The sequence below is a fragment of the Paramormyrops kingsleyae genome, chromosome 22 (assembly GCF_048594095.1).
Source record: "Paramormyrops kingsleyae isolate MSU_618 chromosome 22, PKINGS_0.4, whole genome shotgun sequence".
In the NCBI taxonomy this organism is placed as follows: Eukaryota; Metazoa; Chordata; class Actinopteri; order Osteoglossiformes; family Mormyridae; genus Paramormyrops; species Paramormyrops kingsleyae.
In genome coordinates this window covers 14,731,798-14,743,270 of record NC_132818.1, presented here as the reverse complement: position 1 = coordinate 14,743,270, position 11,473 = coordinate 14,731,798, and the positions used below count along the sequence as shown (strand labels likewise).

The following is an 11,473-nucleotide window of genomic DNA, read 5'->3' as shown; positions in this document are numbered from 1 at the left end:
TGAATAAGTCCCCAAGGGAAAAAGGAATAAAATCACCAATAAAATCACTAAACCAAATTAAACCACCAATCAAAATCATGGCAGAGACAGTCCTTATAACCAATCAGCAAATTGAAAGGTGTAAAATGCTTAACCCCCCCCCCCCCCCCGCCAAGTTATATACCCTGCACATGTTACTAAGAAATCCTCAATAAATCTGAAAATTGAGATACCGGTTGATGAATATACCACTAGTACTACTACCACTAAGAGTAATAATAATAATAAATCTGTTCTGTCACCACAAAATAAATAGCAAAGGCAATAATGATATTGGATTGATGAATTTGTGAACTTCAGTGTAACATGTGGAAGCATGTGGCTGTGCAGTGACTTCCTTTGTGGATGGACAGAAGCACCAGGCATCCAGGGTGCTGCTCACCGCTGCACAAACAGGAAATGGCTCCCTAATTCAGCAGAAATAAGCCCGTCTTCCACTGAACTTGGACATTTCCCTTCTCGGATATAAATTCGGAAATAGCTATATTTTCACATTATAGTTGGACAAAATATGGCCAAATGTTTTTCATGGGACTTTAATCCCCATGTCACCATATTCATAATGCAGGATTACTGACATCAATATTCTAATATACACATTGAATGCTGGAGGTTCTCTCTAAACTGCATATGCTTATAAAATTTGATTGAGAATACAGTAACAAAGCACAAATCATGTTCCTTAAGTGCTATTTAAAGTGCCCCAATGAAATACAAGCTGCAAAACCGCACCATTAGTTTCAACAAGACTAAGACAGACTGCATAAGTCTCTTTATCTGTTAGAGGTAAAACGGCACAGATTTCTGCTCAAGTTTCCAAACTGTACCGTTGACAAACACGTGCACGGGGCTCCCTGGCACCTCTTCAGAGATGCCCTTTATCTGTAAACAGCGTGAAAACACAGCCACCCACAGAAAAATGCATGAATAAATAACGCCATGTTTGTTTTATCCCGCCTTTCACTGCTACTACCAGTTAACAAAGAGCACCTGTCACCATGCCAGTGATAAGGCTGTTGGGGAAGTCACACGTGTCCAAATCAGACCAAGTGCGAGCTGTAGTGAGCATCTGCCGGCAAATGGGGCACGTGTGGAATTCTGACCACCAGCTGCTGGTTTGTCCAGATTCAACTCATATTATCACTCTGGGTCTTTGTACTAGCAGAGGACACTGTGTCCAGGATGTCATTCCTCTTCTGGCTCCTCTTCAGAATCTTCTCTGTTAGTTTTTGCCCATGATAGGGGATTCCTGGTCGGCTATTATTACCGACTCCTTAGGTTTCATTATGGAAGTGACTTGGACCCTGGTGGTAGGATTCTTCCTGCAGTGAGATGATCATCCAACAGAGGGCAGCAGCGACAGAGGTAGGTGGTAGCTGTCTTGTGAGGAGCATATTGCCACAATGTCCCTAAGCACAGCTAGTCTTGCCTTGGGGAAAACAGGGATGGATTCTGGACATGAGTGATGAAAAGTCACCCTCTTGGAAGGAGGTGTTTTCCAATGGCTAGGCAGAAAAGGGGCGGGACCTCAAGCAAGCTGAGAAAATGACCAGTGCTCAGATCAGGGCCTGTCGCTGTACTGTTGAGAAAGTACTTCTACTGTGGCCCAAAACCCAAATGGCTAAATACGGAGAGTCACATTAACATGTCAGACAAACAAAATATTTCATAGTTATCACCATCTGCGGTGTTTGACTATGCATTTCAGGAGAATCGCTTCCACAAAAACAACACATATTGACAATAAATGGGCAGCATGGTGGCTCAGTGATTAGCAATGTTGCCCGACTCCTTCAGCAATGGGGGTTTAAGAGTTATGAACCTATCTATAGAGTGTGCTTGTATGTGTTTAAGTACCTGCGCCCTGAAACAGACTGGTATACCCCTGCTTCATGCCCTGTGCTGTCTGGGACTGGCTCCAGGCCCCAATGCCTCCCTGACTGGGATAAGGAAAAGCCATTGAGCATCCATTCCCCGAAAAATATCAATGTGGTACCTAAGGGTACAGCTAACAGACTGCTCTGTGGGCCCTGTAATCAATCATCTGCGTATTTATTCTCCTCACACAGAAAGTGGTTTTCCTGGAAGTCCTCGCGCAGGTACTTGTAATCACTGCGGGCAGCCAAACTGAACATTGTCATCCTTATTGCTTTTAAATCACGGAACAGAAATACAGCAGCAGCTGATTCCTGGGGACTGTCCCCTTCTGCAGCTTCATTGGACGGTTCTAGCCCCGCCCCCTCACTGCTGCCTGCTGGGGAGGGGGCTGGCCTATATACCCATAGTAGTCCTGGATGCCACCAGCATTTCAGAAGTGACAGAAAAAGTGTTCTGTGTGCAGGTGCCTCAGCAGCTCGTCACTGTCCGGGTAACGGACATCACAAAACCGGCAGCGTGGCGTCTGTTTTATGAGCTCTCATCTGGGTTCCCCTCTGCTTCGTGCCAACCCAAGTCCCTATGACTGTACCACTCCTGCTCAGGTCTGAAAGCAGAACACAGCAAGCTATTATAATAAATCAACATGAAATCATGTTTCAATATTTATCGGTATGTGGGAGTGACAATAAAACGACGCCCCAAATCCTGTAACTGCCAAGATTTTCAGAATAATCTCCCACTACTCCTTAAAGTGGAGACTGTAGACTGAAACATAAACTCCCTGGTCAGGTAGGCGGGGCCACTTAAAAATGACATAATTACTTTATGTGTCACTTTGTTATAGGCATTTTAGTGAGAGGAGATTGCCTTTGCTTTATGTTAAAGTGCTACAAATTGCCCAAAGCCACCATCATAACACATTGCTGCAATAATTTAATGACTCCTGCTAACATGACAGTCCTCCTCTGTGTTCGGAGGCCCAGCTCTGGCAGAATACTCACATGTCCGTTAGCCCTTGAGCAAGGCCCTTAACCCCTAGGCATTGTGCCCCCCCCCCCCCCTCCCCAAACTTGCTCTCACCTTCATATGTGTCTGTGAGTTTCATGGAAAGCAAGATGGGACCTGAACTAATACTTGTGCAAAAGACAAATAAAGGATCATCAAGTGTGTTTACATAAGGAAGTGATCAGGAGGGTGTAAAATGAGAAGTGAGGAATGTAAAGTGTGTAAAGCGACAGGGAGATAATGGATGGATGGATGGATAAAGCGACAGGTTAGCTATTAACCCCAATACAGGCAGCACAATGCCAACCCACACTGAGTGCTTTTGCACAACACCTCAACGCAGCTTGGATCATACTGTCCCTGAAATAAATACGTATTTCTGGTTACACTCAAGCTGGTCAAACCACGTGGCTATTCCGGCGAAAAAACACGCACGCACACAATATAACAAAAAAATGCATCGCAATGTGTTCGTGGAAACTAATAAGAGCACTGATGTATCATCCAGTACGTAGGCTCTGAGGAAGCTGACTCTGCAAGCGTATTAGAACCGCACCAAAAATACTGCTGTCACAAGGACAGCGGTTGGATGCGGTGCGCATGCGCCTATGATTAGCAAAACAGCTAGATGCATCTCAAACGGCACTGGTCATGCAGTCTGAAAGTCAAAGCAAAAACAAGAACGCGACAAAAAAAGCAGGATCTGAAGGCTAATGACAATCACAGAAACAGTAAACACAAAAAGCCTGAGGTGATTGTAGCATTTGACCTTTGAGGGGGAGGGAGGGGGGCTGAGGAAGAAATACGGGACAACATGGCTAAATTGATTTAGAATAATACATTTCAGGCCGAGCTGAGACAAAAATAGGGTGGCTTTAGTCCCCCCCTCCCCCCCAAAAAAAATCGCATACAGTGGACAAGGTAAACACATTGAAAGACATTGTGTTAAAATACATACAAATACAAACGTTTAGGAGAATTGAGGTGGCAAAATGAAATTAAATGAAATAAAATGCAAAGCTAAACCGATGGACAATAACAGGTAAATGGAATAGGGTCTTATATATATACTTATATATAAGTAGGAGACGCGGTAATTTGGGTGATGCCTGACTACAATTTACAGTATGTTAACAAGAAAAACATAAGGAAAAGTACAACGAAATACAGGAAAAGGTGTGGCAAGACACATACATACCTACGTTACGAGAAACTCCAGAGAACAGGTCTAACAAATGCGTGCTTAATTGTCAGGACAAGCACTGAGAGTTTAATGTGATAAGGATCATTGAAATGATCGGCAGCAGTAAAAAAGCAGATATATGATCAGATGATCAGATAAAGGGAGTGACTGAAGCGGAACATAAGTTATAGCGGACAGATCAGGGGCGTCAGAAGCATTTTGAATGGTGGGGGGGCACACTGGCATAAAACTAATATTTTATGTTAAATGTGGGGGGGGGGTCCAAACGAATAATTATGAAATGGCCTCAGATTTAATGGCGGCGCCGCCCATGAGACAGATAAACTGTCGTGCCACCTCTGAGCCGAATTTTCAAGTGCTAGACATAAAATTAATAACTCGTAATTGGTATAAAAAATAAGTTCTAAATACTTCTCAAGGAATGTACGGCAACCTAGTGTGCAACAACTTAAATTGCTGGATACATTTATAAGCAGTGAACATTTTACCATGTAAAGATAACGGATAGTCTAAAAATAAAAGAAAAGCAATGGCAGAATTTTTTTTTTATTTGATTTATTTTTTTTTATATGAAGAGCTGAACACCTCGCCCAGCTGCTCCCAGCAGGCGGCGCAGTGCCTCTGAGCGCACAGCACCCTCATCCTGCTGGAGCAGCGCTGAAACACGGCGTGATCGTATTTATCCCAGCGCGAATATGCCCACCTCCTGGCGGCAGGGCACACAGTACTGAACAATCTCCCTGCTGGACTCTGCATGGCGGTGGAAGGCGCACACGGAAACGAGGTGAGGGCTCTCCCATCTTTTCCCCATCCATGTTGCTGGCGTAATTGCTCGATTGAATCGCTTTCACTTTCTCCCCCCGAAACCATTTTTCTTTGGAAATTGGACGATTGCGTCATCAGAGCTCCATGCTCTGATTGGTCAAAGCTGACGCCAATCATAAATGATAGGCCCGGCAGGTTCGGGAGGCGGAGGGTGGGCTGGAACGGGACAGGGAGCGACAGAAAGAAATAGCTGGTAAAAATGGACTGAGGTTTAATGTCCTTTATAGCGATAATGATTAAAATGTGATTTATTATTATTTTAGTTTTTACCGCAAAGACGGCTCATAACGAAGGGGAAGAAAGGTAAAGGTAGAGGTAACGTTTATTGGTGGATATTAACCGGAAATCACAAGCGTCACCAGATTTGTGTTTATTACAAATGCGCACATGTCCATGGAGCAACGCCACCGCAGGCTTTTGTGTCACGCACAGAATAACTTTATGATGGTGAATTAATTTCAGTGTTTTAAGTAAGTAAGTAATATTTATATTGCTTACCAATTTTGTCGTTTTGTAGAGATTCTTTTTTAAAGTGCAGAAATCTTCCTGGAGAGTTTGTTAGATGTGCAAGCATAATATTTTTAGTGTTAAAGGAGAATGGGTTCCAGTTTGCTGGTTTGTTTGGCATTTTTAACCAAGAAATGAATCTAACAACTCAATTTTCCCAAGTATGCTATTTGATAAGCTTGACGTGGATTGAATCCAGTGTTTTTTCACTGCGTCTATTAGTTATTTGCTAAAGAGGCCTGACCAGAATCTGGAGATAGAAGCACGGCGTCTCAGGAACTTTTATGATAAAAGATACATTCCTGTGTTGCTGTTAATGCAAAACTGCGCAACTTGTTGCTGTAGCTCCCCTACCAGAAAATTCCAGTCCTTTTTAATCACGATCGAAACAGCACGTAAGGCTGCGAATGACAGAAACTGAGGGAGGAGAAGTACTATAGAAATATCCCTGCCCAGATTTCATGTTATTAAATTGAGAGGAAATTGTTCTGGTAGAGCACTGAACCCAGCGTATCATGTTACATCTACTTTGAATTGTAGATGTTTGAACAGCCTTTATTATGAGAACCTAGTTTCTATGACAGAGTAATAGTTCGATTTTTTTTTTCTGCAGGAAGGGTTCAGCCTTGCGTGGGAGCCCAGGGAGCCACCTTCTCAAGAGGCTGACAACAAGACCCAAGGAGTCATGAACGTCACCAAGGGGGGCCTGATCATCTTCACAGCGAACTCGAATCCTGCGGGCAGGGAGCTGGGAAAAAGGATTGCTGAGTGCGTATGGTGCACATGATGAGAATGGTCTCTGAGCATGTATTTAGGAAAAGCAGGGCTTTTGTATTTTGACTTAGTGAGACTTTTGCAGGGATGGCAATTTATCATGCCCCCCACCCCCTCAAATTCAGCAAAGTTTTAATGTGGGGGATTAGGGTCAGTTTTTAATCCCAGTCCAGCCCTGTGGAACTACTCAACCCTGGGACTTGGAGACTTTGAGGGTGGAGCTGTACAACTGTGTGGCATCATTCAATTCAAACTCTTAGCAAAGAGACACACACGTACCCTCACTGGCCACTTTATTAGGTACACCTTGCTGGTACCTATAAATTCAATAAAGTGCAAGAAAAAAATCCTCAGAGACTTTGGTCCATGTTGACTTGATAGCATCACACAGTTGCATATTTGTCAGCTGTACCTTCATGATGCGAATCTCCCATTCTGCCACGTCCCATAGGTGCTCTTTTGGATTGAGATGTGGTGACTGTGGAGGCCCTTTGAATGCAGTGAATTCATTGACATGTTCAAGAAATCAGTCTGAGATGACATGAACTTTGTGACATGGCGTGTTTTCCGGCTGGAAGTACCCATTAGAAGCTGGGTCATAAATCATAAATGGCCATAAATGGATGGACATGGTCAGCAACAAGACTCAGGTAGGCTGTGGCATATGAACAATGCTCAGTTGGTATTAAGGGGCTCAAAGTATGCCAAGAAAATATCCCACATACCATTACACTACCAGCAGCAGCAATAACTTGAATTATTGTCACAAGGTAGGGTGGATACATGCTTTCATGTTGTTTATGCCAAATTCTGACCCGACCATGTCAATATCGTAGCAGAAATCGAGACTAATCTGAGTTTTTCCAGTTTTGCATTGTCTAATTTTGGTGAGCCTATGCCCACTGTAGCCTGTTTCCTGTTCTAAGCTGACAGGAGGGACACCCAGGTTGGTCCTCTGCTGCTGTAGCCCAACTGCTTCAAGGTTTGACATGTTGTGCGTTCAGTGAAGCTCTTCTGCATACCTTGGTTGTAACGCGTGGACTTACTGGAGTTACTGTGGCTTTTCTATCAGCTTTGACCAGTCTGACCATTCTTCTCTGGCCTCTGTCATCATCAAGGCATTTTCACCCAGACTACCACCACTCACTGGATATTTTCTTTTTCAGCCCATTCTCTGTGAACCGTCGAGATGGTTGTGTGTGAAAATCCCAGCAGGTCATCAGTTTGACATTCTTGTACCAGCCCCTTCGGCACCGACAGCCATGCCAAAGTCACTCTCTTGCCCATTCTGGTGACGTGAACGTTAACTGAAGCTGCTGACCTGTATCTACATTGTAAAAATTACGCTGCTGACCTATGGTTGGCATATTAGATATTTGCTTAAACAAGCAGTGGAACAGGTGTACCTAATAATGTGGCCAGTGAGAGTATATTACAGTGGGTTATTGTCTTACGTGAGGTTAAAATGTGTGGTATAAAAAAATTGCCTTCGATTAAATATAGTTAAAATGATGTGGCACAAGTCAGAAATAAAACGTTGCGTAGTTACGCCTTTGTTACGGTGAGGAAGAGAGTCTGCTGTATTTACCTTGCCGGCCCATTGTTTATTAAAGCTTGTTAGTATTTTTTCCTTCTGGTTGGACTCTTGTATTCGCCTCATGCTTGTGGTTCAATTCGTGTCCTGCAGGCGTCTCGGGGTCGAGCTGGGCAAGGTGCAGGTGTATCAGGAGGCCAACCGAGGTGGGTGTTGTTCAGCCTGGCTTGGCTTGGAAATGCGTTGTTGCTGCTGTGTGACATTCAGCATGTAAAGGCCTCAGTTGTCATAATCAGTATCTGTATGTTTATAATTTGTGTACATGAATAGCATAGGATGTGTGGTGTGAATGTAATCACTCTCTGCATGTGGTGCACGAAAATGAGGAATTGGCATTGCACACTTTCTCTGTCACATGCTGCCACCACCCTCTGTCCCCACCCATATAGATATGCCTGTTGGGCGGAGGAGTGAGTGGGGAGGGTGTCACTTTTTCCCTTCCTTGTTTCCCCAGAGACTCGTGTGCAGATCCAGGAATCTGTGCGTGGCAAAGATGTTTTCATTATCCAGACCGTTTCCAGGTAGGTCTCTGGTGCTACGTCACACACTGGCCTGTAGAGGGCAGTGTTTCACTTCAGTCTTGCTCGCTGCCATAACCCACACATTTAGCTTATGAAATCAAATGAAATACTATATTGTAAGACGCTGTGCTGTGTATGAGACACGTTTTATTATGCATGCATCCATGCAGCAGAGAGATGGGGGTTTGGGGAGGGGGTGAATGTGTAGTGTATATCACCAGGCGCTTGTCGGTGCTACCCCAGGGACGTGAACACGACCATCATGGAGCTGCTGATCATGGTGTACGCCTGCCGCACTTCCTGCGCCCACAGCATCACCGGCGTAGTGCCCTACTTCCCGTACAGCAAGCAATGCAAGATGAGGAAGCGGGGCTCCATCGTCACCAAGCTGCTGGCCTCTATGATGTGCAAAGCGGGTTAGGTCTCCTCCTGCCCTGGAAGGGGGGGGGGGGGGTTACATCATGGTGCCATGAGAAATGGCAGAGAAGGCTTTTGGTTGCTGCACTGGTTGCAAGTGGTTACAAGTCTCAGCTTTGGAATATGTATGCTACTAATCTATGCCACTATGTATGCCACTAGCCATAGCCACCGACAACCCCCCCCTGCCGATCGGTGACCGCTGCTATGTTTGTTTTGTACTAAGGCCTGACCCATCTGATCACCATGGACCTGCACCAGAAGGAGATACAGGGCTTCTTCAACATCCCCGTGGACAATTTGCGTGCCTCTCCGTTCCTCCTGCAGTACATCCAGGAGGAGGTGCGGTGCCCCCGGGCAGTGGAGTGGGCGTCGTGCCCGCTCATAAACGCCTTCCTTTGAGCCTTCCCGCCGTCCCCTCCCTCGTACGAGCCTTCCATCCGCGGCCCTGCGCTTTCTGCAGGGTAGGGAGGCCTCGCTCTCGCCTTTGTGGCGCCTTCTGCTGACGTGACCTGTGTTGTTTTGACGCTCGCAGATCCCCGACTATAGAAACGCGGTAATTGTGGCCAAATCTCCAGCTTCTGCCAAAAGGTAATCTTCTCCTTTGCAGCCCTGCCCAACGATAAATTTGTGTTTTTCTTTTTTTTTTTTGTCTTGAGGTGTGTGTGTCTGGTACTGGCAGTCCGTATCCGTACAATGCGCTGTCGAAGTCAGTGTTTACCGTGTGCAGTTACCTGACCTGACCTTCAACTATAAACCTACCCCCCCCCCTCCCCCCCCCTGGCCCCACCAGGGCGCAGTCCTTTGCTGAGAGGCTGCGGCTCGGGATCGCGGTGATCCATGGCGAGGCACAGGATGCCGAATCGGACCTGGTGGATGGACGCCACTCCCCACCCATGGTGAAGAACGTGGCCGCCATTCACCCCAGCCTGGAGATCCCCTGTGAGAGATATACCTTACTATCCTCATCTGTTTGCCTTGTGTTATGCGAGCACAGCATTGCAATACAATACATTAACTCCTCGGCTAGAGCGCCACCTGCTGCACAGGCGGGCTAATTGCGCTATGGTTACTGTTCTGATATCCAGTGCTGATCCCAAAGGAGAAGCCGCCGATCACGGTGGTGGGAGATGTGGGTGGCCGGATCGCCATCATCGTGGTGAGCTGTAAATCCAGAATTCGTGACACTTGTGACATTACTGCAGCTGGGGGGGGCGGCGTGGTCTTTCGTCTGCTTTTCATGGCTCTTTTGTGCCTTGCAGGATGACATCATTGATGACGTGGACAGCTTTGTGGCCGCCGCAGAGACTCTGAAAGAGAGGGGGGCCTACAAGATCTTCATCATGGCAACGCATGGCATCCTGTCCTCGGACGCCCCTCGCCTAATTGAGGAGTCTGCCATCGACGAGGTGAGATGGGTCCCTGACGTGGGTGGGGGTGGGGTCTCTGGGTTGTGCCACCATACTGTGAGAATGGGCTACCAGAATCTGGGTGCATATTTGTCTGGTACTTGGTTTACTCCAGAAGCTACATGAAGTTACTCAGTATCTAAAAATTTGCTCTAACTTGAGTTTTTATTTTTAAACATGTGGCTCTGATACTCTGCAAGCTCAGCGATTTGGGCTCATCTCAGCAGCTGGATCAGGACATATTGGGGAGGGTGGGAGGTAACAGTTACTATTCCCTGTCCTCCCCCGTCCTTGGCAGGTGGTAGTGACCAATACCATCCCCCATGAGATCCAGAAGCTACGTTGCCCCAAGATCAAGACCGTGGACATCAGCATGATTCTGTCTGAAGCCATCCGCCGCATTCACAACGGGGAGTCTATGTCGTATCTGTTTCGCAACATTGGACTGGATGACTGAGTTTTGGAGAGGGGGGGGCACTTTGACACAATCAATCTTCCCCGACGCCATTCTACGTCTTTTTTGTTCTTTTCACGTGAAAAAGTCAGCTTTGGTCTTTCTTCCGTTGGTTGCCCTTGGTTATGTTGAAATGCTTTAACTTGTAGTCCAGTAAAGTTGTTATTGTTGTTCATGTTATTATTAATCGGCCTTCCTTTAACAAGCAACCTTACGGCAAGTTGGCGTAACCATATCATGGTAATTAAGACTGACGTAACTAGATCGTGGTCACGTTATCCCGGTAAATCTTGCCGAGAAATGTAGGCCTGGCGTTACATAACCCAATATCTATCTGTGGCTCTCCGTGCAAACCGCATAGGTTAGTGATCTTCTCTCATTTCTGCGACTGTCGTTTCTTCATCTGTCATGTGCAGCCTCATTCTTTAAATTTCCTTCCCCGCTCTTTACAGCCCTCGTCTGGCAGGACTTATGGCATTCTCAGCCCCCGATGATCAAGACGTGTCTCGGCGTCACATGTTGACAAGTACGCCTTCGCTCATGGTAATGACACTGCTCTTTCTGAGGCAGCCCGGAGCAGATTAACAGCCCCTGATTGCTACGTTGCTGGTGGGGAAATTCACAGCAGTGGGTCTGTCGGTTCCTTTGTTGCGGAGACAGACGCTCTAAGATGCCAAATGAGATGATTAGTGTGCTGATTTTTCATTTTTTGCCTTTTGGTGCAGTAATCTAAGTGGTGGGAATTTTGATAAACGGTTGCACTTTGTTGCCCTCTGTCCTTTAAACTATTACAGCATTGCAATCCGGCATTTTCCAGGAGCCTGGGAGTTAGTCATGGGGTGTATT

At 46.0% G+C, this 11,473-nt stretch overlaps 1 protein-coding gene across 8 annotated transcripts; it reads left to right on the top strand.

Moving 5' to 3' along the window:
* The first annotated feature begins 4,740 nt into the window (after window positions 1-4,740).
* prpsap2 (phosphoribosyl pyrophosphate synthetase-associated protein 2) lies at window positions 4,741-10,807 on the top strand. Of its 8 annotated transcripts, none has more exons than XM_023822097.2 (11): window positions 4,741-4,910; window positions 6,072-6,226; window positions 7,920-7,972; window positions 8,281-8,347; window positions 8,591-8,763; window positions 8,991-9,106; window positions 9,300-9,355; window positions 9,558-9,706; window positions 9,853-9,923; window positions 10,027-10,173; window positions 10,472-10,807. In XM_023822097.2, the coding sequence occupies exons 1-11, from the start codon at window positions 4,881-4,883 to the stop codon at window positions 10,628-10,630; spliced, it is 1,176 nt and encodes a 391-aa protein (XP_023677865.1). In that variant the 5' UTR covers window positions 4,741-4,880; the 3' UTR covers window positions 10,631-10,807. The 8 variants fall into 8 exon arrangements, with proteins under 8 accessions (XP_023677865.1, XP_023677870.1, XP_023677868.1 ...); XM_023822102.2 differs by lacking the exon at window positions 4,741-4,910 and adding an exon at window positions 5,076-5,144; XM_023822100.2 differs by lacking the exon at window positions 4,741-4,910 and adding an exon at window positions 5,089-5,266.
* The last annotated feature ends 666 nt before the right edge of the window (window positions 10,808-11,473 follow it).

Coding starts and splice junctions, on each gene's coding strand:
- prpsap2 (XM_023822097.2), top strand. CDS start 4,881: ATGGCGGTGGAAGGCGCACACGGAAACGAG. Junction 9,107..9,299: donor TGCAGTACATCCAGGAGGAG/GTGCGGTGCCCC, acceptor TGACGCTCGCAG/ATCCCCGACTATAGAAACGC. Junction 9,924..10,026: donor GCCGGATCGCCATCATCGTG/GTGAGCTGTAAA, acceptor TGTGCCTTGCAG/GATGACATCATTGATGACGT.